This window comes from Maylandia zebra, linkage group LG2 (assembly GCF_041146795.1).
Source record: "Maylandia zebra isolate NMK-2024a linkage group LG2, Mzebra_GT3a, whole genome shotgun sequence".
Lineage (NCBI taxonomy): Eukaryota > Metazoa > Chordata > Actinopteri > Cichliformes > Cichlidae > Maylandia > Maylandia zebra.
The window spans coordinates 31,879,543-31,905,256 of NC_135168.1; the positions used below are offsets into that span (position 1 = coordinate 31,879,543).

General features: G+C 42.0%; 3 protein-coding genes across 6 annotated transcripts in view; 1 reads left to right on the plus strand and 2 right to left on the minus strand.

The window, feature by feature from the left end:
* Nucleotides 1-161: 161 nt before the first annotated feature.
* zgc:110843 (CDGSH iron-sulfur domain-containing protein 1) lies at nucleotides 162-2,473 on the minus strand. Its single transcript, XM_004563196.5, has 3 exons — nucleotides 2,259-2,473; nucleotides 1,377-1,579; nucleotides 162-1,034 (listed from the first exon to the last, which is right to left on the minus strand). The coding sequence occupies exons 1-3, from the start codon at nucleotides 2,335-2,337 to the stop codon at nucleotides 945-947; spliced, it is 372 nt and encodes a 123-aa protein (XP_004563253.1). The 5' UTR covers nucleotides 2,338-2,473; the 3' UTR covers nucleotides 162-944.
* A 765-nt stretch (nucleotides 2,474-3,238) lies between these two features.
* Nucleotides 3,239-12,052, minus strand: ube2d2 (ubiquitin-conjugating enzyme E2D 2 (UBC4/5 homolog, yeast)). The gene is made up of 7 exons (XM_004563198.6): nucleotides 11,773-12,052; nucleotides 9,321-9,384; nucleotides 6,822-6,853; nucleotides 6,581-6,658; nucleotides 6,325-6,430; nucleotides 5,873-5,966; nucleotides 3,239-4,482 (listed from the first exon to the last, which is right to left on the minus strand). Exons 1-7 carry the CDS (start codon nucleotides 11,794-11,796, stop codon nucleotides 4,437-4,439), a joined length of 444 nt encoding a protein of 147 aa, XP_004563255.1. The 5' UTR covers nucleotides 11,797-12,052; the 3' UTR covers nucleotides 3,239-4,436.
* Nucleotides 12,053-24,038: 11,986 nt separating this feature from the next.
* Nucleotides 24,039-25,714, plus strand: part of ppp3cb (protein phosphatase 3, catalytic subunit, beta isozyme) — a 35,203-nt gene continuing 33,527 nt past the window's right edge. For 2 of the 4 annotated variants that reach the window (XM_024804314.2, XM_024804316.2), the window contains exon 1: nucleotides 24,039-24,569. In XM_024804314.2, coding sequence (XP_024660082.1) covers nucleotides 24,527-24,569 — 43 coding nt within the window. In that variant the 5' untranslated portion in view covers nucleotides 24,039-24,526. Of the gene's footprint in view, nucleotides 24,570-25,066; nucleotides 25,245-25,714 lie in introns of those variants that run through there. The other 2 variants (XM_076890968.1, XM_024804315.2) reach the window with 2 other exon arrangements.

Here is a 25,714-nt window from a genome sequence, read left to right on the forward strand (position 1 = left end):
CACAAATCACAGCCCCGATCCCACCGCAGTCACACACACGCACACAGAGCTGTTTACTCATTACCCCCGTCCTGCGTTAATCCATCAGCACAGCGCTGTGACACGCGTTCCGATCCTGTGGTGGAAAAAGGCGAACAAAATGAATAAATGAAGCTTTCAAATTGGGTCACTCAAGTTTTATTCACAATGTACAGAACAATGAATCAAACCAGACACCCCGCAGCCAGTAGAAAAATCTACCTGCTGAAACGGCAGAATATATTCTTAATGGGCACGAGCTGCTGAACACAGATTCAACACAAGTTTTCCCAGAAAGCCACAGGAACTGGTTACAAGAAGACAGTTTCAACAGTTCATTAACAACAAACTAAACTTCTACCTCCTCTGACTAAAGCAGCAAAACAAACAAAACAATGTGTGTTAACATTCATGTAGGGTTGTGTGAGCGTTTGGATTCTGGTTTAGATTTAAATTTAAGGCCTACGCTTCAGTTCACCGAGACGCTGGACTGACTGAAGGTCTCGTCTTTCAGCCACCTGCCCCACAGCCAGAGGAGGCGGCTGAAAGGACACCAAACATGAAGGCACAATGCCCGCACGGGGAAATATTTCACCTTTATCAGGCCCAGTGAGAACTTTAAACAAACGGCACATTAAGTAGGTCATACTGCGAGCTGCAGTCATAGTGCCACCATATCTAACTTATCTGTCCTCAAATGACCTTTGATTTCAAAGTCACACTAAGCAGTGTCAGAGCAGTGTGGCCAGTTTGATATTAAAACTATGTTTTTCTGTTACGGGCAAAGGACAATGCTCAGAGTTTGGACTGAACATATCAGCGTCATACTGTAATCATCAATCAGTGTGACACGGCAATGAGAATGACAGATGATCGGGCCGGGCGTGCGAGGAGTCAGGGAGGGCCGAGTTCTCCGGTGGCTCAGATTACGCGTCCTTCTTTTTGATGATGAGCGGTCCAACGTTGTCCCCGGTTTCCTCGTTGTGTTTAGTGTGGGAACCATCGCAGTAAGGGAACTGCAGGGAAGAGGAGAAACGACAACAGAATTCACTCTTATCAGTCATATGAAGAGAGTCTGTTAGCCACATATGAGTTCATGCTAACAGCAGTTTGAAACCGACTAAGCATGGAGGGCTGTCAGAGGGTAACTTTCAGCGCAGGTCAGGGATGTTAAAGATGGTCACATCCCATTACCAACTGGGATGTGATCAGCACAATATGTGTCAAACCGTGACCTGTGACTGCAGAAAGCTAAGCAGTTTTGGACCTCTGATAAGATTACCTGCAAGCTTAGAAAGCTCAATGACTGTTACTTGAAGTTTAAGCTAAAGGACATTTATCGCTGCCTGGGGACCAACCTTCTTTGACTTCCAGCAGCGGCAGTACACGGCCTTGGTGGCGATGTCCTCCATGTCAAAGCTGTGGACCACTTTAGGGCTGTCTTTGTTGATGCAGGTGTTCACTTGGCCCTTTTTGCAGCTCCGCCTGTTCAGGTACTGGCTGACGAGAAAGCCTCCGACAGCTGCAACCACCGCCACCGGCACGGCAACCAAAAAATGCTCTGAAAAAAGACAAATATGATAAGGACTTTTATGTAATGTCTTAAACAAGTGATCATAACTGTCATTTGAGGCAACATCATTTTAGTCATCATTTCAGCCTGTCGGACCTAGTGGCATTAACAGTTTCTCGGTTCTGAAAGGGTTTATGCTAGAGTAGTTTAGGCCTATTCTTAGAAAACCAACAAGCAGGTATGTGGCGGTGTTTTCCAAGGCCAGGAGTGGCGAAATTTTTCCAAGCCATGGAGGATTATCTGCCGAGTACTGAGAATCACATGTTTCAGAACAGGAATGTGGGCCCTGCTGTCAGACCTGATCAGCAACTTCTGTGAACTTCTGCTTGGCTAGAGCGGCGGGAAGCCGGGCATACGGAGATAGCGTTTAGCTGTGGCCCACACTGAGTGAAGTCTAAAGTTGGAAAAATTAACCCGTGTCCAACTGGGTTCGGTGACCGGTTAGCCAGCTAACGGCGCCATGCCAGAAGAAGGGGAAAAGTTTACAATGCAACTACAAAGTCTATATAAAAATATTTGAGTCTTTACGTTACTATTAAACGCGGTAGCCTCAATACAACCACACAGTATCCTACAGTTTTTTCTACAACACTGTCGCAGACCCGCTAACGGCTAACAAAACACTCATACAAGGCTAGCATGCTATTAGCCAGCTTTAATACTTTACCTTTAGTTAACCTGAAACCCGAGCTGGGTAAGTCGGGTATCGGAGGCATTGGCATTGCAGGTAAATGGGTGGCTGACATGTTGGGAGTTTTTTTTTTTTTTTTCCCCTCCTTGGACGGTGTACTGTATGTGATCAGCGCTCAGCAGCAAGGTCAACCACAGAGCTTATCAAAACTATCCACTCTGACAGCGCACCGAACCTGCTGCGTCACTGCCCACCAACCAATCAAAACCGAGGAAGAACGAAGCTCGACAAGGGTAAGAGCGTAACCCCCATACCATTTCCGGCTTCGCTTTAGCGCTCTTTGAAGTTGGAATTGCCGTGATGAGTTATACGTTCCAGAAATAAAATAAATAAATATTACGTTTTATTTTAAGTGTATTTGTTAAAACTCTTCACTATCGGGTCCATAGCCAAAAGATAAATAAAATTCCACTGCCTGGCAAATTTTCCTAACGGCGGATAATTATCTTGACCACTGCGAGCTTTGGTGAGTCCCATTTCCTTTACAGGTCACTGGCTTAAAAAAAAAAAGAAAAAAGGAGGGGGGGGGGTTGAACATAACACCTTTGACTCAAAATAAACCCCATTTATAGATTTACAATGCTTAAATATATAAATTATAAAGTTTTACCAGTCAAAGCTTTTAATTTAGCTGTGACAGAGCTGGAAGGTCTCCCAACTTTTAACTACTTTACATACCACCAGAGGGCGACAAATGACCTTTTCTAAAGGCTTGACTGGACTCTACAAGCGCCCAAGAATTATGTAATTTCAAAAGCTTTCAAGTCTTGTATTTTTGTTATGCTCCCCAGTATTCACAGAATTCTGTGGAATAGAGGTAACCATAAAAGAATGAGGTAATTGCTCATCTTATTTATCCTGTTAGATTTCTGCAGAACTTCCTCTTAACTGCATTCAGATGTTGCCAACCTGCCTCTGTATGCCTTCTTCAAAAAGAGGCTGAGTATGAGTCAACACAGGAGTCGAGGGTTTTTATTACACAGTTTAATCAACACACAAAGCTCAACGAGCCTCTCAGGTAATTCAATATACAGAGGTTTTGTGCAAGAAGAGTGGGTTCTCCTCGCACCCAGAGCCCAAGCCAGTCCCATAGCCATTTAAGATGTTAGCCTCTAATTTAACAATAGCAAAAAAAAACAAACAAAAAAAGAAAGATAAAAGCAAACTAAAGAATTATGGGGTGGGAAATAAAAACACAGGTTAAACTAAGAAAAAAAATGAATTGCTTAAATACCTGGTCCAGAACCTCCACTTTTTGTGAATAAAGAAACGATGGTGGTGAGGGTGACATGGGGGTTACAGTTGTGTGTGCATGTGTGTGTGTGTGTGTGTGTGTACACAAAGGGGTCAACTTGGGTGAGGGAAGATTGGGGGAGGGAGGAATGAGGAACAGGAGGTGTGGGGATAAATTCAAGTCCTTTCATAGAATCCAACAGAAGACCAAAAATAGGCTGCGTGTAATTTTTTTCCATGTTACATAGCCTTGTATAAAACACAGAGTGCTCTTTGACTACTTCCTTGAAATGTCACCCCTACAGATGGAAATCATTAGGACAACAAAAACAAGAAAGGGTGCAGAGTGTAAAAATCCCTCCATCTTACTGTCCCCTCCCCCTCAAAAATAAAATTAAACTGGAAGATAATGGGGGAAGAAAAAGGTCCCCTCAAAGCTTGACTGGTGCTTAAAGGAATGCTTTTAGTGATGGTGGGTGAGAATGCGGGCGTGCAGGGAATAAACAGGGGAGGGTGGAGGATCGGTGACAGCCCAACCTGCTTGGTGACAAATGGAATACAGAAGTCAGGAGATGGAGGAGGAGTTGGTAGGTGGTGAAAAAGGGGAGATGGGCTTTACCATTGCAAGTTGACAATATGTACACTAGAGGAGGGGTGGGTGAGCTGAGGGGCGGAGGGAGGGAAGGGGTAAAGATAGAGCAAATAGAGGGAGAGAGAGAGAAGGTGGGGCAGAGGGAGTTTTACAGGTACTCTGGTGAAGGGGAGGCGTGGCTCAAAGAAAGCACTCCAATGGAAACCAACAAGATCTTGTTTAAACTTTTCATTTGTTTGTATGGTTTTTTTGTTTGTTTTCTCTTTACGTCTGAAGCTCCCCTAGCCTTTACGTCGTAGAGGTGGTTGGCCATGTTTCTACCCCCAACACTACATTGCATACTTTTGTGTCCATTCCCGAGCTATTTTGTTGTACCTGTGAACAAGAAAGAAAAAAAAAAAAGAGAAAGAGAGGAGAGTGGTCAGTTTTAACTTAGTGAAGGATCAACATGTTGAACACTTGTAGTCAATCTGCACCACTGCCTTTACTCTGACTGGTCCCATCAACGTGTCTGAAACGGGGAGCCCGAATTAGAGCAGATGCTCCCCGAAGTCTGAATCGCAACGAGTGTGGCCGCATCACGTTTCTGTTGCGACGTCACCGTGACTGTTCAAAACTTGCTTGCACTTTCAACAATTTAATTGGCCATCCACTGCCTGTCACTAAACCTGCACAGCAATTAGGTTTTTGTCAGAGTGCATCAAGCTGGGGAGAAGCCAAAGAGGAGGGCAGAAATTTCATGAGCGAATGGCACAGAGCAGACACATCGTCCTCATTTTACATCGTAGGCTCAGACGAGTGCCATTCTCCTTTCTGTCACGATAAAGATGTTTAGCTTCATATGAAATCCCTCAGATACTTTAATATAAGACAAAGGAATTTTCAATGGAACGTATCTGTTTTTCTACACGATAAGAGAAACGTGCTGTATATAAAACACACCTGTCAGCACGACTCTGGCCTGAAAGAGTAAGAAATAAATGTGTAAAGTTACTGAAAGAGTTGTGACTTAATTTGTTCATTCACATAAAATGTAATTTTTTATTTTTATTTACTGTGGACCCATTGTAAGATTTTATTATTTTTTATAGTAGATATTTATATATAAAAAAAAAGAACCTTTTCTGCCATTTAGTCATTTATCTACTACTTAATTACTTTGATGTAGCACAAATGACCATGGGGAGCTCTTTGGGTCTTTATAAAAGTTCCAAGTTATGAAAATAGTTAAAATCCAAAATATATGCAATATTTCATACTTTCCAGAGCCAGTGGGCCAAATTGGGAGTCTTTGTTGAGCCAATTCTGGCTCTCCGGCCTTATCGATCAATCGTTAATTTCACAGGTAGCAAATTCTGATCGTCTCAACGGGGTGACAACTCCAGAAAGGTGGCATGTCTGTGCCCCAATGTTTGCATTCATTCACCCTCACGCATGACTAATCAAAAAGCTCAAGTTTCACACGCTCTAACATTAAACAGCCTTCTTGACCATAGCCTGTATATAAAAGTTGGACATGGCCACAGAGGATATTCGCCCATTATGAAGCCCCGAGTTAGGTTTGCTGTTGCTGTCTGGGTGTTTCAAAACCAAATGTGGGGAGTGAGTGACACATCTGAACCTCACTGTTAACTGTGCGGCTATTTTAAAGACTCGTGGTGACAGTTTCAATTTTTTCTGTTATGTCACACACTGTTAGCAACAGTGTTACTAGCAACAATCTGAAAAGGCACATGAAAGCAAACTATTCATGCAAACAACTCACTTTTCCCTGTCAGTCTTGTAGATGCGGGCGATCTCGGGTACTAATGGGTCGTCCGGGTTTGGGTCGCACAGCAGAGAGCAGATGGACAGGAGAACTGGAACAGACCACACAAAAGGTTAAGAGTTCTCACACATAAAAACTGACATTTTCAGAGTTTGGATACATTTTCCTTTGGATGACCCTCACATGCTAGCATGTCCCATCTATTCCACTTCTGATCATAAACATAATTGGTCTACAAAAACACTCACAGTGCATGAGGGACGCTATTTGTGTAAACCACTGTATTAGCTCAAGGACCATCTCTGACATTCACTGAGATAGTGCTGCGCCAGTTTAAATCAAGGACCTCTGCCACAGGAATGCATTTGGAGGTAGCGCTTTCACGGGAGAAAAAAAAGAAGAAAACGGGGCGTTTCTCTTTTACTCTGCAGCCAGAAACATCTCCTTACCTTTGGAGATGGTGAGAGCCGGAGACCACTGTGATCGCAGGATGTCAAGACAGATGCTGCCGTTGCTGTTGATATTTGGGTGGTAGATTCTTGTGGTAAATGCAACCTGAAAACAGATGAATGGGGGGAGCCAAGAAAGAGGGGGAGACGGCAGAAAGCTGAACGACGTAAAGCTGTGGCACGCTTTAACGGGCAAGAGGAACTTAGGCACCCTCTGTTTATGAAAAGCTACTTCTTTGCATGCTCTGGTGCTCACCTTTGGCGGTTTGAAGGGGTAGTCTGTGGGGAAGTGTATGGTCAAGAAGAAAACCCCGCTCTGGTAAGGACTGTCATTCTGAAGGAGAGAGAAGCCCAATGGGCTTCATTACAATTATGGTATAAAAGGAAACAGGCAGGTAGAAAACTTATAGTGAGAACAATTCAGAGTCGTGCGCATGTACGTGAATTTCCCATAAACCTAAAGTAACGGTTAAAGCTGTGACTGTGTGAGTACTTACGGGTCCCATTATTGTGGCTTGCCAGTGAAACACTGAAACAAAAAAGGAGAAATTTGTTATGAAACTGAGGACATGATGTGTGTCTGGGAAGTGTTAGAATAAATAATGCCACATGAAGCGTGCCTGTTTATTTATACAGTTGAGTAACAGGCTTTAAATAAAGTGCAGCTGAGGACAGTCTTTTCTTAATTAGAAATGACTACATATACACTTGCAGCACATGAATAACACTAACCTGCTGCTTCAGAGGAAATTAATAAACAAGAAGTGATTTTTTTAAAGAGCTTGGATAACCACCAAAACAAACCACTGTAATCTGACTGTGATCTTTTAAACCTGTCCAATTCAAGCATCCTGTCTGAGGAGAAATGTCACATTTGTGAAGAAAGCCACAATAACTGCATTTCACAAGAGACACCGTCTTGGTTTTTTTGATGTTGATGGCAGGAAGCGATGTGTACAGCAAACAAATAAAAAGTTCTGCTACTGATTTTTTCCCCGCACAAGTACAAAAGTTAGACGCTATCGTGCACAAACACAGACTGCACACCAAAATCCCAGGATGCAGTGCTTACGGGATCCACACTATGATTGTGTCATTAAAATGTCAGACTTTAAAACAAAGGAAAAACTCCTCAGACGGTTGTTGTGATCTTGACAGCATGCAGACACATATGGACGTGTCCTGCGCGTGCGGTCCTAAGATAAAAATCAAATGTTTTTGTTTTGACTGGAACCTAAATGCAACATCCCCCCTCACACACGCACACACAAAGGATATTAACACATTCATGGGTTAGTCTTGAGTTTCAACACAACATATTCATATTTCATTTAATAATCTTCAAGGAATCTTGCACATAAGTTTTGTTGTTTTAAAGAATAGTTTCAATAAATAATTTAGGAACAGATATCAATATGCAAAAATCAGTCTGAAGACATGAAAACAGACTAAAGAAACAAAGCATGTAGATTGTTTCCTAAAAACAATACAACATATTAGAGCAGCTGCACTGTACACCCTGTGACGATTCTGGTTATGTATGCAGACGTCACAAACCTCAAACATGAGACAACAGCGTGGGTGTCGGTCTCTTGTTGAACCCAGGTGTTGCACTCAGGATGTGTCGGGCAGGCAGCCGCCGCATTACTACTCCTGGCTAAGTTTGCGTCAACCTCTGTGCAATGACTGGGGCAGCACGTAATTTGCAAGTCCATGAGTTCATATTTAAATCAGCGTGCATACACTTAATATAGTCACTCTGTCTATTTTTTTTAAACATCCTAAATACAATCTGTCTGTGTTTATTCATGCTACTTGTTCTAAACATACCCATCTAGGGCAATTATTATTACTCCCACACTATCATTCATAAAAGACATGATTATAAAGGATTACAGCTATATGTAAAAACACTGCTGTATTACCAAGACAGAATAAGAGCAATCGTTAAATGGACTTAAATATCAAGGCACATCATCAGAGCGATTAACTGAATGTATCTGTTTGTGTATATAGCACGGGACAGCGTCAGATCTACCACAATACAAGATCTTAATGTATCAAAATATTTCTTAAAAGCAACTAACTAAACTGGACGCTGGTCATTAAAAACTACAGTTTGGATTTTGACGTTACAGCAGGGTCAAGACCAAGTTGATGAGATCGAGCCAAAGTGAAAATTCCAAAATTATGCAGGCATTTAAGTGTCTGGATTTACTGACACTTAAACCTCAGGTCACAAGATTGTGGACACTGTGGTTTAGGACTGAGTGACTTATTGATCAAACCAGAAACGCATCAAAGAGAAAGTGTTAAACTGCTCACTAAACATTTTCCTTCAGTACAAAAAAAATCCCCATATCATCAAAGTTTTTCAATATTCTGAACTTTTTTTTTTTTTTTTTAACTCTGCACACAAATTTTTAGCATTAGGACCAAATTTTGTTTAATTAACCAGCAATAATAGAAGCACCTTGGGAGTTTTACATACAACATTTAAAGTACTGGTTACAAGGAAACATTGACAAACATACTGCAGGGCTAAGTTCAGTTCAGTTAATGCCTTCTGCATTTCATTATTGGTTCAGTCTATGAGATTAAAAAAAGAAATCTGAACTCTGATTTACTCCCAACATTACAAAAGAAAAAATACCCTTGCTGTGAAAGTAAAAGTAAAACCTACATGAAGCAATACAGTGGGTTATGCTTTTATAATTACCCAGAAATCTTCACAATAGGAGCTGCAGGTATTTCCTGGATGTGAGCTCTAAGAATAACCTTCAAGCAGAAACGAACACTAATTTAATCTATTTTATAGATGTTGGTCTTCATGGATCTGTCATTGATTCCTATGTCATATGCGAGTATAATTTGATGATTGAAAAATGATTTGGTCACATAAGATTATGAATAAGTTCAAATAAAAAGCGGGAAAGGGTTCTGAATCCTGCTTACACACAGCTAACGTGACACTGTGGGTTTAAATGTTGACTTACTGTCATCTCCTACTGGTCCTGCAGAACACTGGGCTGGTGGGTCCCGTGCCAAGTCGTTCAACTCCTGAGACAAACCAAAGAGATGTGAGTTGTTTGGGTCCGGCCATACAGCGAAGCATTAAATAGACCATAAAAACTAAGAACAGATAAGAGGGCTAAAAACACCAGCATCTGCATACAGGATAGCATTCACTGATGAAAGTGTCCTGTTTATCTTTTGTGTCACATCAGTATTGTGCCAGATAAGAGTCCAGACAGTGTGTTTAAGAGGTGAATGACATTTATTTCTTTGTAATTAAGTAGGGCCAAATGAAGAAAAAAATAAGAATAATATAAAGTAATTGATTTTAATATTTTCCATTTTGAAAATAAATTTAAAATGTTAAAGATTGAAGTCAACGCCCTGAGTTCATCAAAGGGTGTTAGGAAAGTGTGGAAGGTTTAAGGTGAACCTGCCAAACTGCATCTCAACCTTTTAGCTACAATGTATAGAACAGAGCACTTTGCTGTTTTCTTCTTCTTCTCTGTGTGAGGTCCAAGCAGTCTATACATTAACAGAGAAAATGTCCTCATTTCTAAAACACGATTATCAGTGTATTTTGACTTGTCTCAGAAATTCAACTTAATCGTTAAGAATATATCCTTCTAATATACACATTTTTAAAGTTCCCTTCAACAATCCTCCGAATAAACTGAAAGAAGAGATGATAAAAAAAACAAATAACAAAGAAGGAGCAAGCAGAAATATCAGGTTTAGCCAGGTTGTTTTACAAACACCAATATCGGGCTATTAATTAAACAATCAGCGCAACCCCAATCTAAAGAACAGAGAGAAAAAGGAAATGCAACATAAAAATAACCACACAAGAATTTCCTCTGTTTAAGCATGTGTTTGGGGTGGGCACAAAAAAAGAGCTTCAATAATCTTATAGAGGCTGTTCTACTTACTACTTCCTCTGCTCACCAGGAGCTCTGTCTTGTTTTCAGACAGCTCCTGAGGCCGGTGCCACAGCCATAAAGGCTCCCTGCTACAGTAACTCTCAAAGCATTTCCCGGTGACACAACAACACTACTATAGCACCCCGAGCCTTTGCTTATGGCACTGACCGCTATTACGTAACTGCCTTTCTCCAGGTAGAGCGGCTAACACACGTACACCCAAACCGAGATAACGATAATTTGACAAAGCTTTTACTATAGCCCACACAGCCGTGTAAACTGGTTAGCTCGCAGTAAACGGTATGCTGGTAACGTTAGCTTAGCGTAAACGCTAACCTCTCCGGCTCGACAGCAGCACAGGATGTCATGTAAGAGAAACATGAAGCGAGCTGCCTGGCCAAATTATGACATGCCTTTATGCTACGTGGGGAATTAATTGCAACAGGACCAAACAACGCGGAGCTAACTCAATCAGACGAGCGGCACAATAACGATTATAGGGCTCGCCTGCTATCAGCAACATGCCATCAAAGGCGAACAACGCGTGGGGCCTGTTTTTACAACACCGACTCGCTGCTAACATTAACAAGAATTTCCTTATGTACTGCTTCTCCCGTTGAGCCATAAGCATGTTCAATGCAAACAATAACATGGCTGCTTTGACATGACTACTGCGAAAACCTGCAGGTTATGAATTAAGATGACAATATACAGTTAACGAAAAAAAAAACGGGGAGGAGGTACATGCTCGCTTCCGATATAGCGATCATTATGTTTGAACTTTTACTGTTCCTCTAACAACAGCAAATGATCGGGTATTTAAATGGCTAGCGACAAAGAAGCCGTCCGTCCTTTAATTAAATAAGCTCTGGACTCCTGAGCTAGCCGTTACCGCTAGCCGGATAACTTCAGTTATCTGTCAAATCAAATAGCGGGTTAAGTAAACGAAAGCCGCCGTGTTGAATAATGTTAGCTACGTAGGCTGCCGTTTATATCGACTAATGAAGACATATCTGATAGCATATCGTGAAAACTGCCGCTAGTTTACTATAAAGATAGAAATGCAGTGGGCTAGCCTGCATCCAAACTAGCCAACAACCGGGAGAGATAATGTTAGCCAGCAGCAGCTAACACACCACTAATACCATTAACTAGTGACAACCATGGCAAGCTAAACATCTTTTTATACGCGGTATCGAATACATTCTTAATGAACCGAAACAGATTGTGAAGCTATGTGACACAACCAAGAACAGCTAACACAGCCAATGGTGGAGTTGGCCCATTTGTAGCAGCACTGAAAGGCGGCGCATTGCTGCTCTCAGTGTCGCCGCTCGCTATTCAGACTCACAGACCGTTAGCTGCCAGCTCAAACCTAACTTGAATAAATAGATCCGTTTTTCAAATTATTGTCAGTACAACTAATCTGCCGGACAAGCATCCGCTAGACAACCTTGGAATTAGATCTATAACCAAACTGCGAAATCCTGGGCCTCGCCGTTCACTTCCTTACCTTGTGAATTCTTTTCAGAGCCATTGTTGTGCTAGCGCTTCTGACAGGGAAAACGTGCGATTAAAATGGCGATTGATATCACTGTCCGTTAGTAATACTACGATTTAGCTGTCATATAAGATCGTTACTCTACATATAATTAACTGGTTGCTACCAGAAAGAACCACCAAGCAAATTTTGAGGCGAAACTGAAAGATAGAAGCGGTAGAACCGCGGTCCTTCCTCCTACTGCAGCGGCTACCAAATCACTGCGGCCTGTGTTCTGCTAGCAGCAAAGACGGCAACACTTCCGAATTCCGTTTTTCACAATTAAACCACGACCATCTAAAGGTGACACAACTACCTTGCTCTCCTCCATCCTCATATAACACAAAAGTAAATCCGCTTTTTCACTGTTACATGTTTACAGTCTCATAGGAAACGCCTTTAAATTAATATTCTGACAGGCTTTTCTGTGCAATGTCCCCAAAGAAGCATCCTTTTCCTAGGATGGAAGTAAACCTTTACTTTATTCATGCATAGAATTATTTGGGCTGCAAACATGATTACTATACTTCCATACAACAATTTGCAGTGATATTAACAGTAAAAAGATGACACATCTGAAAAGTTGGACCATGGAATACTTGGCACTTCCGTAAACCTCTCTAAAAAAACGTGAAGACAAGTCTGTGTGTGTTTGTGTGTGTGTGTGTGTGTGTGTGTGTGTGTGTGTTCTTTGATTTTCTCAACAACAATTCATGCCCTGTTTGGATGTGTCAGAAAACATCCACTGCAACAGCACCATCCATGTAAAGCTTGCCGCAGCTGTTCAAGGCATAGATTCAAGAATGAGCACACTTGCAGTTGAACAGTCAAAACAAATATGTTTTTTAATGCTATATTTTATTAGGTTAAAAAAGTCATTGGTGGAAAAAAAATGTTTAAGAGAATTCATTAGAACTTTTCTCAACCTTTGAAGAATTTTCCCAGTTTAAACAGTATTTATTTCCAGTTTATTTCGCTAAGAAAAATTAAGAAAAGAAAAACTGGCCGCCACACAGTCTTAGAGAATTGTCCAGCTGCAGTGAGATTCAATATCCCAAGCTCAGGACAGGAGATTTCATTTTATCCTGAATTAAGAAAAAAACCTAAACAATTTTATAAAATGTTGTGGAGGGCCGCCTTTGAGAGCAGGAGTATTTAAACAGTAATCCAATATCTGTTAACACCGCAAATTATAAGTCTTTTCACACAGGTACAACTATTTTACATCAACAAAAGCAACCTGGCTGGTTTACCAAGCTCAAGACTTCAAAAGCTGGGAGCAGCTGTGTATTTTCTGTCCCCACACAATCATTATATTTTGGGATTATAGACTAGCAGGATTTATTGTCCATTTCCGGACAGAGCCTGAACTATTCAAAAATGACAGTTGATTGTATAATTTACTTCTTTCCTTTTCTGAGATCAGTAATACTCAAATATTCAGTGGCTTAAAACTGCGGTCCCCAACCCCCGGGCCTCGGACGGGTACCGGTCCGTGAGTCGTTTTGGCCGCGAGAGTTGAGGTTCAGGTGTGAAATGTATAGTTTTCAGGGTTTTTATCGGTTTTCAGCGTTATTTTGTTATCGTTTTTATCGTTTACTCGGCTTTCCTTGGTCTTTTCACGTGTGTTATGAATAAATCTTCTTTTTTTCGGTATGGGTACTAGTTTTATTTTGTTGTATTTATTCGCGACACCTTAAAGGCCGGTCCGTGAAAATATTGTCGTGCATAAACCGGTCCGTGGCGCAAAAAAGGTTGGGGACCGCTGGCTTAAAACATTTTGAAAATGTTTTTTTAAAACCTTTATTCTGAAAGCAATTTTCAAACCGGAAATAGTGTTGTTGGCTCGCTTTTTCACTGCGTTACCGCTAGGGAACCCCTTCGCTGACATGCGCACCTGAGGGATCGCGGTGCACGCCGCCTACGTAGTGGTGCAACTGGCGTCATTGTGGCTCCCGCCACGCGAGGGTAAGGCTGAACGGGCACGGTCTGGGCTGAGCCAAGATGTCTACCCAGTATATGTCTTTTGCAGTAGGTAAACTCCCGGGACGTGAGACTAAAATGGGTTACAAGAGTTTCAATGTCGTATGCGTCTTCGCAGGCAGTGCAGCAGTTGGTAACATGCTAAAGCCGCTGGCTGTGGCTATAGGTGTAAGTCCACTTTCAGAGGCTTATGTAACAGATAAACTACAGTCTGGGTTTGTTTAGTGCAGAGATATGACTCGCGACTGTGGGTGCGAGCTCGTTGGCGGAGGGCACATAATTGGTTTGTTTAAGCAAGGGAAAAATATATTAGCTGCACAGTAACTGCAGTTTATGTTTGTGCGGTTTTGTTTTGTTTGTCACGGTAACTCGTTGTTATATCCGTGTGGCACACAATGTTCCGCTTTCTCAGTTCTCAATATTCTTCAGCAGGGGTGTCAAACATAAGGCCCGGGTCCCAGAGTCGGCCTAGCAATGAAGGCCCATTGGACAACTTTGGACAATGTGTATTTGCATTTAAAGCTTTGCCAACTGATAAAGAGCTTCCCCGCACCGCATTCCTACTACATCAGTGTTATTAAGTAATAGATAAACAATAAAGTGATAGATGTTTTTTAGAAATTAGTTTTTTTCCACTATGGGACATTATTAACAAAAACACGGGCAATGAGCTACCAAACGTTTCTATGTAATTTAAAACATTTGCACTGTGTTCCAGATACATCAGACCCAGAAAAAAAAAAAAAACAGATTTCTTTTGGTTCTTAGCAAAGTAGAGCGATTCAAGTATCACTAGCAATACAGGATAATACTTATGTTATAATGCTTTGATAGATCAAAGTATCTGGGGATGATCCAACTCCTGAGCAAGAAGTCCGAGTTGAGTGGGAGTTCAACAAAAAACTTCCAACTGGGAACTCGGAATTTCTGACTTTGACTTATTCAGGAATTGGCTATTATTTCTTAGAATTTATACACGAAAAACTTGTTTCCTGCAGCACAATTTGTTTAATATGTAGAAAAACTGAGGCACACAGTTTAAATTGCACTTCTTTTTGTTTCCTGAGAACCGAGGAAACAAGGTAGAGCAGGGCGATATGACCAAAAATATTTATCACAATATACATTTGAAAATTTGAGATAACGATATAACTGACGATATAATTGACACTAGACAAAATACTTTACAACTCCACAACTTTATTAGTGCAAATAAAAATATCAATGTATTTTCGCTTAAACAAGCAGCTGTTTTTTATGTGCATTAAAGTTATCTAAAAATTTAACAGTGCAAATGCAAATTCCTTGCTGACAGTTTAACCAAAAGGCATTTCCAGTGGGAATTGGCCGACATATCCTCAGCATAACCATGTATAGTATCCACAAAACTTAAAAAGAGGTTATACACACACACTATACGGTACCATTATGTTGAAGCACAGTACGTATCACTCCGCGAGGCTCCTCCCTATGATAGCCGTAATGCTCCGACAATCCATCGTAGCTTAGCAAAGTCGTACTAAAACATTTGACAGATTTTCGAGCGCCGTGTACATAAAATCGTTTCGAGGTCAGTAAACACAACCAGAATTCATACATAAGGCACACGGGATTATAAGGGGCACTGTCGATTTTCAGATAAATCAAAGGATTGATTTTAAGTGTGCCGTATTTTCCAAAAAACACGGTAATAACGACGGCCCGCTAGCACGCGCTACCAAAAATAGTGCTTTGTTGTGTATCTGATGGACGAAAGCCAAACCAGTTCCACACCACTGAAGTTGCAGCATTTTTACAAACCAGTTCTGGTTCATCTATTTCATTCAACGATCCACTTTCGCCCTTCTCATTCTGTATCGCCACCGTGTTTTTTCCGTCATGTGCGTATGAAAACAAAGGCACTGCGCATGCGCGTTTTACCCGTATTCTATCGCGATATTTCATTTTCTTATTGTTGCCCAACATTATACCGGTATTACCGTGAACGGTATGATATGGCCCAGCCCTAAAACAAGGATCTTTCGGTTTAACTTTTTTTTGTGATGTCCTGCCTATTTGAAGCTAAAAGAGGCCACCCAAACACATGAGATATCATTGGAAAGGCCAGGATGTCATCTTTTGAGCTGGTTCTCAGGAGGATATTGAGACTGTGTAGTTAAACGTCTTTACATTGACAGAATGGGAAGTTTCAGTAATCCAGCCCACTTAAAGATCAAAGTGTCCCACGATGTAAAATGAGTTTGACATTCCTGACCTACAGGATAACCAAGAGACTCTTTCAGGTACAAGTTGTATTAAAGATGTCAAACAGTGGAGGGAAGACCACTGGATTTTGACTTAAAATAAAATAAAACCTGATCTCTTTGTTCGAGGGAAATGTTTTTGTTCTTTTGAAAGCTCGAAAATTAGGCTCTGCATACTCCACCATGGCTATTGTGAGCTCTGGCCTATGTGCAGAGAAAAACATAATCATGTCAAAGTGAATGAAAAATGGTTCCAGTTTGCATTCCAGTAAATGCAAATGACCCTGCGTTTAACTAAGCTCACTGGTTCAAACAGAGCAGGCTCCGTCATGGGTTTTTCAAGAACAAACATGTAGGAACCTACAAAAGTAAAGGAGTCCCAACACAATCAAGCTAATGAATCACTAACTTTTAGTATGAGGTCAAATCAACCGTCTGTCATGAATGGGAGTAGATTTTGAGGAAATTCGGAGGACTTTCTGTAACATTACTGAGCTTCACACCGTAATCAGCATCCAGTAATGGCCTTTTTACGCTCTGACCGATGTCACTAGTTATGTTGTAGTTCTGTTGCTCACTAAAGAGCTACATTCAATAGCTTTAAGAGATATATCACTAAGTATAGCTTCATAATTTTTTCCCTGTATGTTCTCCCCAACAATCAGAGAGAGAAATAGTTATTTTAAAAGAAGCTTTTAAACATTTGATTTCTTATTGGAAGGAAAGCACAGGTGGGGCTGATGTCAGTAATGATGGCTCTGTGTCATGCAGGTGTATGCAAGTGAGCAAATGTACACAATACAAGGACTGGAATGTTTATAAGTGGACTCTGTGATTAACACCATCAATCACACCTCGGTCCTTCCTGATGTGACATGTCAAAATATCTGCTGTTGAAACAGCCAATAGCAGCAGACGGGAGTACTGTTTGATTTGCACAACAGTCATCTACACTTGAAGCTCCCCCAAAATAGGAAATGTATCTAAAAACCACATCCAGAGGTGAGCTGGGTTAAAAGTACAGCAGTGTGAATAATGGGCATGGTTTTGAGAGAGAAAGATGGGAAACAGGAGATGAAGACATGCCACTTTAAATCATTTCATGGTTCGATAAGGCCCTCTGACTTTTCATCAGAGTATGCTGATTGCCTTGGCAAACATCAGAAGGACGGCTCAAAGCAAACCTCAGCAGAAGTTTAGCTGAGACAGTTTAAATACAGCTTACAGGCAAGCTAAGCTGTACTCCAAAATGGTCAAATGCAGATAGCATATTTGTATTTTTCACTTGCTGTCAGCCACTGATCTTAGCAGTGCATAGCAGGAATCGGACACACCGAGTTTTACAGACTGTTTACTATACAGGAATATTCACAGGTAAGGGGGTGTGTCTGAAGGAGTGGTATACCCCCACCCTGATATATGATAAACCAGGGGTGGGCAACTCCAGGCCTCGAGTGCCGGTGTCCTGCAGGTTTTAGATCTCACCCTGGGTCAACACACCTGACTCAAATGATTAGCTCCTTACCAGGTTTCTGGAGAACTTCAAGACACGCTGGGGAGGTAATTTAGCCATTTAAATCAGCTGTGTTGGATCAAAGACACATCTAAAACCTGCAGGACACCGGCCCTCGAGGCCTGGAGCTGGACACCCCTGTGATAAACCCTCTGACATCTAAGTCATCATCAGATAACCCCAGCTCTAAGCTTAAACCTAACCCTAGGCAGTCAGTATGCGGTGCATATTTATCAAATTATTCTCCTGGGTTTTGGCAGTCAGGGAACAAAGAGTAATTTTCTGACACATGGGATTATCACACATTGTAACTTAGACTTCAGGAGGTTACGGGTGTGATGATTGAATAATACTTCTGAATAATCATTATTTGTAGCTTACATATTTATACATATACAAAGCTGACAAGAAAAAGCAAAGTGGAAATCAGCCCACAGTTTGACTCCTCATCGCTGCCTTTGTTACCTGCTGAAGCAAGTTGTCTTGACTCTTGTAAACCATATCCTCATTTTGGTTCATATCCTCCTGAGAACCGAGGAAAAAAAGAATCTTCCCATTGAACTTTGTCTGTGATTTCCTTCCTCTTTGGAGCTAAAAGAGGCCACCCAGACAGATGAGATATCAATGGTAAGCCCAGGATGTCCTCTATTTAGTACAGTGGGACTTAGTAGGGTAGCTTAAGTAAGTCAAATGATATAGATCAAAAACAGATTTCCATTACAGAGGACATAGATGAATAGGCTGTTTCTCAGTAGGCTATTGATAATAAAAGTGATATGATAAGATGTGTAAATGTTGGTCATATGTTTGCATTGTTGTCTGGATATGTTTTGCTAATTTCTTATGACAGGTAAGAATGTGGTCTGATGCTCTGTTGTGTGTGCTGAACGAATAATCACAGATTCAGCAGGAGGAGCTGGAGCTAATAACCCAGCAGACTCAGGTCCCTTTTATTGGGATTGCATGATATGATTTCATCCTCCCTGAAATAAATTTTAGGCATCGATGGCGGTATAGCAGCAGGTGATGCAGAACCTGGTGAGAGTATGGAGTGGTTGTTGGTTGTTCTTCAGTTACAGTAATATTTAAGGAACCTTGCTCTCGTTGGGAGGAAATGTTTGATGAGCCAGCTCGTTGGGGCCCTGGGCTAAAAGATCTTCCAAATGTGTTCCATTGCTACATCAACAACTATAGTGAGCAACACATGTGGAAAGTTGGCTGTGTTTCCTGCTGCTTCTGTTTAAGGATCTTCATATTTTTTGACTGCTCTGAGGAGTGTAGGCTGTCTGCAGATTAACATTTTCATTTTCAGGATTCATTTTTAAAACTATTCAAACATCACAGATATGCTGAAACAGTGTGTAATTACAACTTTAATAATTATGTGTTAAGTATAACTAAAATGTTATGAGCTATATATATATATATATATATATATATATATATATATATATATATATATATATATAGGGGAGGGAGGAGGGAGGACGAGGGAGGGAGGGAGACGAGGAACCATCATGGAAGGACAGGCCCCTGCACGGTATGTACCACCGGCAGATAGAGGAGGTGGCTGATATCCAGAAATCCTACCAGTGGCTGGACAAAGCTGGACTGAAAGACAGCACAGAGGCACTAATCATGGCAGCACAAGAACAAGCTCTGAGCACAAGATCCATAGAGGCTGGGGTCTATCACACCAGGAAAGACCCCAGGTGCAGGCTGTGTAAAGATGCCCCAGAGACAATCCAGCACATAACAGCAGGGTGCAAGATGCTAGCAGGCAAGGCATACATGGAACGCCATAACCAAGTGGCCGGCATAGTGTACAGGAACATCTGTGCCGAGTATAACCTGGAAGTCCCGAGGTCAAAATGGGAGATGCCCCCAAGGGTGGTGGAGAATGACCGAGCTAAGATCCTGTGGGACTTCCAGATACAGACGGACAAAATGGTGGTGGCTAACCAACCGGACATAGTGGTGGTAGACAAACAGAAGAAGACGGCCGTAGTGATCGATGTAGCGGTTCCGAATGACAGCAATATTAGGAAGAAGGAACACGAGAAGCTGGAGAAATACCAAGGGCTCAGAGAAGAGCTCGAGAGGATGTGGAGGGTGAAGGTAACGGTGGTCCCCGTGGTAATCGGAGCACTAGGTGCGGTGACTCCCAAGCTAGGTGAGTGGCTCCAGCAGATCCCGGGAACAACATCGGAGATCTCTGTCCAGAAGAGCGCAGTCCTGGGAACAGCTAAGATACTGCGCAGGACCCTCAAGCTCCCAGGGCTCTGGTAGAGGACCCGAGCTTGAAGGATAAACCGCCCGCAGGGGCGTGCTGGGTGTTTATATATATATATATATATATAATATATATATATATATATATATATATATACACAGTGGGGCAAAAAAGTATTTAGTCAGCCACCGATTGTGCAAGTTCCCCCACTTAAAATGATGACAGAGGTCAGTAATTTGCACCAGAGGTACACTTCAACTGTGAGAGACAGAATGTGAAAAAAAAAATCCATGAATCCACATGGTAGGATTTGTAAAGAATTTATTCGTAAATCAGGGTGGAAAATAAGTATTTGGTCAATAACAAAAACACAACTCAGTACTTTGTAACATAACCTTTGTTGGCAATAACAGAGGTCAAACGTTTACTATAGGTCTTTACCAGGTTTGCACACACAGTAGCTGGTATTTTGGCCCATTCCTCCATGCAGATCTTCTCGAGAGCAGTGATGTTTTGGGGCTGTCGCCGAGCAACACGGACTTTCAACTCCCGCCACAGATTTTCTATGGGGTTGAGGTCTGGAGACTGGCTAGGCCACTCCAGGACTTTCAAATGCTTCTTACGGAGCCACTCCTTTGTTGCCTGGGCGGTGTGTTTTGGATCATTGTCATGTTGGAAGACCCAGCCTCGTTTCATCTTCAAAGTTCTCACTGATGGAAGGAGGTTTTGGCTCAAAATCTCACGATACATGGCCCCATTCATTCTGTCCTTAACACGGATCAGTCGTCCTGTCCCCTTGGCAGAAAAACAGCCCCATAGCATGATGTTTCCACCCCCATGCTTCACAGTAGGTATGGTGTTCTTGGGATGCAACTCAGTATTCTTCGTCCTCCAAACACGACGAGTTGAGTTTATACCAAAAAGTTCTACTTTGGTTTCATCTGACCACATGACATTCTCCCAATCCTCTGCTGTATCATCCATGTGCTCTCTGGCAAACTTCAGACGGGCCTGGACATGCACTGGCTTCAGCAGCGGAACACGTCTGGCACTGCGGGATTTGATTCCCTGCCGTTGTAGTGTGTTACTGATGGTGACCTTTGTTACTTTGGTCCCAGCTCTCTGCAGGTCATTCACCAGGTCCCCCCGCGTGGTTCTGGGATCTTTGCTCACCGTTCTCATGATCATTTTGACCCCACGGGATGAGATCTTGCGTGGAGCCCCAGATCGAGGGAGATTATCAGTGGTCTTGTATGTCTTCCATTTTCTGATGATTGCTCCCACAGTTGATTTTTTCACACCAAGCTGCTTGCCTATTGTAGATTCACTCTTCCCAGTCTGGTGCAGGTCTACAATACTTTTCCTGGTGTCCTTCGAAAGCTCTTTGGTCTTGGCCATGGCGGAGTTTGGAGTCTGACTGTTTGAGGCTGTGGACAGGTGTCTTTTATACAGATGATGAGTTCAAACAGGTGCCATTCATACAGGTAACGAGTGGGGGACAGAAAAGCTTCTTACAGAAGACGTTACAGGTCTGTGAGAGCCAGAGATTTTCCTTGTTTGAGGTGACCAAATACTTATTTTCCACCCTAATTTACGAATAAATTCTTTACAAATCCTACCATGTGAATTCATGGATTTTTTTTTTCACATTCTGTCTCTCACAGTTGAAGTGTACCTCTGGTGCAAATTACTGACCTCTGTCATCATTTTAAGTGGGGGAACTTGCACAATCGGTGGCTGACTAAATACTTTTTTGCCCCACTGTATATATATATATATATATATATATATATATATATATATATATATACACACACACACACACACACACACACACACACACACACACACACACATATATACATATGTATATATACACATACATACATACATACATACATACATACATACATATATATATATATATATATATATATATATATATATATATATATATATATATATATATATATATATGTGTATATATGTGTGTGTGTGTATGTGTATATATATATGTGTGTGTATGTGTATATATATATATATATATATATATATATATATGTATGTATGTATATATGTGTGTGTGTGTGTGTGTGTGTGTGTGTGTGTGTGTGTGTGTGTGTGTGTGTAAAACAATACCATAATACTGATACTGACTTTGCGAGGCACACAAAATGTGCCTAGTCAGCAAGTTTAAATGTTTTTTAAAAAGTCCTAAAAGCTTGATCTGTGCTTTATCCCGTGATGCAGGTCATTGTAATCCAGTGCCAGAACTGAGGCAGTAAAACTTTCCATCCTTTCCCCCGTCTCCCCTGTACTCCTCCTTGAAGTCACTTCTCTCCTAGTTTATCAGTCCTTCGTGGCTGCTAACGAGGATCAGCATGAAAAAGCTGAAGTGCATTACAATCAAATAAGCCATCCCATCCCGAGGAGGCGAGACTGTTACGGTCTTTTTCTCTGCCGCCACACGCACACAGGCTGCCCTGTCTCCTGTAGCCTGCAGATGTCGCTGTTGAAGCACTTTGATCAGAATTTGAATCAAGGATACTTTCATGCAAATTGAGAAAATAGATTTTATAAATGATACTGAGACTTGAAAATGGTTTATTTGAGCCTTTACTGCTTTTTAATAATTATATTTTTGTCTTTCAAGAGACAGAGGAGCAACCTTCTCTATATTAATGGATCTTTAAAACCAATAAAAAGATTTGAATAATAATGAAACACATCACCCTGTGAAGCAATTGTCTGCTTCCTATCAGAACTTCAGTTTGCCAGTACCACATCAGACTCTGTTATTCATAGCAATAAAATGTATGGAGACTCTTTAGTAACTTTCTAACAGTTATCAAAATTAGTGCTACAAAGTGCTTTACAAAAACAAAATAAAATGCGACTGTAAAGACCTTAATAAAAACCATTTATAAAAAGCAGTTTTAAAATCTGTTTTAAATAGAGTCGTGTAAAGCTGAAGGTCAGCGTCAAGAATAAAACAGTGAGAGTCAATAGATGAGAATAAAAAAATAAATAAAAAGAGAAGAATATAACAGAAGCTAAACAGGCCTATAAAAAAAGTCAATATAACTTTCACAAATAAAGACCTAAGATTTGAAAAGGCTTGAAAATTCATTCAAAAGAAGACATAGACAAAGCCAAGAGTTCCCCATGTTCCTCACTGAGGAGCTCTAACAGCATGTCTTGTCTTGAAGCACGAAGTGGGAACAGTCAGAGGGTTCCTGCCTGGACCTGTGCTAGCATGGCAAGCTAGGAATATTAGCCAGAGGAAAGATACCTTAGAGACAGCTTTGAGCCATCATAACAAATGAAAGTCCTTCCTTAAACTGAATGTCTAGTTGATGTTTTGTCACAGTATTGATGTTGGTCACTTTTTCTAGATGGGCTTTAATAGCTAAAAGTTGTGGCTTATGTTAGCTAATTGAGACAAAACAGCTAATCTCCTAATACAGTGGCTAATCTTAGCTTGCTTCCTTGTAAAATAAATCATTTGTATCGAAATTCAATTTGTTCAACTTCTTTTTCATCTTTATGTGGAGAAAAAAAATTGAATGCATAAAATATGCTTCATGGTCTTCATTTAGCTTCATAAGTATTTGGACACTAACTTCACGCTGATCGTTTAATTTAAAATCCACTGTGGTATCAAAAAAGTCTTACTGTCCAAAGAATTATGGACCTGACTGTCGGATTTAGGTCTTTCACCACTGTGGGAAACAGTGATGTGTTTTTACACTCCTTTACAGTGCCACTTTTTTATATAAAGTCATGCTTGTTGTTTTCTATCCCACATTTCAATGTTTTTGATGCACATAGAATTTGAAAATTATACATTTCAGTGCTGCATTCATAAACTTTAATCCTTATCAATCATCCTTATCACTTTGGTTGAGATCCATTTGAATGAGTTACTTTCAGTTATAAGTTAACATGTATGAACTGGATTGTCCTCCCATTCTGGCACACAGGTCAATAATCATAAATAATTACATGATATTTAGCCTTATTAAAACGCGATGCTAGAAGCTCACGCCAAACAGAGAACGCTATTACACGCACGCAAGCACGCACAAAATGCCCACTCCACAGTATTTGCTGTTCAGGGGGGAAAGCCCTGTAATCAGTCTCTCCACAGGATGGCAGTATGAGTCTGAGTGTGTACCCGCGCGTGTGTCTGCGTGTGTGTGTATGCGCTCCTGCGTGTGCGTGAATCTGCGTGGGAGTTCCTTCTTTCGCCATTCCGGGGTGTTGCCAGCTGCACGGCACCGCTTGCAGAGGCGTCCTGGAGAGGTAGAGCCTGCGCGTCTCTCCTCTCTCCAAGGCGTCTCTTCGGCCTCTTAACCTCCAGAGTCTACCCCCACCACCCCACCCCCCGACTCCACCAGCAGCAGCAGCACCACCACCACCACTGCTATACCAGCACCCCCTCACACACACCAACCCCCCTCCCGCCCCCTCTCAGAAAACAAATTCGGGATCCAAGCATGCCACAACAGCAGCTAGGTATCCGCCTATCCTCCCCCAAAGTCACCGCAGGCGCAGCAGCAGGCTTCCCCCGTCCGAGAGAGCACGGAGACTCCACCGAGTGATGCCACTACTGCAGCAAGAAAAGCACCCAGCAACCGCGCATACTGTCGACGCCTGCCGGAGGACCCGACACCACAATCTCGGCCCTTGACAGAAGAGAGAGCCCCCCCTTTCCCCAAACCCCTTCGGCTCTGTTCCCGTCCCGACTCCAGGATGTCCGACTGCAACGCAAGTCCCACCGACCGGGTGATCAAATGTAGGCATGTCAAACCCTGCACGGCCAGTGAGAGCTCCTCTGTGCCAATAATCTGCTGTAACTCATCGTTATTTTTTAGTTTGTTTTGTTTGTTTGTTTTTTTAATTTAATTTTATTCTGTTTGCATCCCTGCCGTTGCACCACTGTCTCTTATTCGCACGTGTTTTGCTCATCATTTATTATGACTATCATTATGGTTCTTTTTCCATAGCACCTAATTATTACAATAAAAACAGCATATTTTGGCTGGCGTGTCAGCATGCATGTGCCTCTGAACCATTCAGGGGAGGGAGGTGGTGATGGAGGTGGGGGGGGGGGGAGTAAAGGGGGTGGGGGTATCCAGCACGGTACGCCATAATCAGGGTCTTCCCTCGTTATTCTATTAGAATTCACCCCCTCACCGTGGCATTACCCCCTTTCTAACTGAGGGGGGTGGAGAGGGGGGGGGGGGGTGTCTCTTCCTCTATGTATAGCCAAAGCGTTTGCGCGACACCCCTGTGCTGCATGAGCTCCATACGCGTTCCACTCCTAGCGGTGGCTTCGCGTTACTGAATAATACCCCACAGAGGCACAGCCGGGAGAGTGATAAGAGGTAAAAGCAGGGAGGGAGATGAGCATCTTGTTCCAATGAAACATCAAGCGGTGTGACGATGACAGCGAAAGGCAGACATAAAGGTAAATAAATGTCGAGCGTACGACCCGCGATAGCCACCGTTCCGTGCTTCTGCTGTGGATGTGGGCATAGTGTCACGGGATGATGTTGCATGTATGCAACGGTGTAAGAAGAACGCGGGGGGTGAGGGGGGGTAGGATGCTGCTTGAAGGGGGATCGCCATTCGGAAGGGGCTTTTTTCTTTTTTAGCTTTCTGTCATCGATGCTTGTGTGCTGCATATCTGACTGCACGTGATGCATATCTGACTGCACGTGATGCCTTCTCTGTGTTAGATGTGCCGAACTGTCCGTCCATATGTTGGCCTACATTATCTTCTATTTGTTTGTAAATCAAATCCGAGTCAAAATCAGATTATTGATTGGAACAGCAGGTAGGCGGACAACTTTGCCAGGCCGAGTGCGCACCGTCATCCCCCCTGTGAGTTTGGCGTACCGGCCGCTGATGTGTGTGCTTGTAACGTCTTGTAACGTT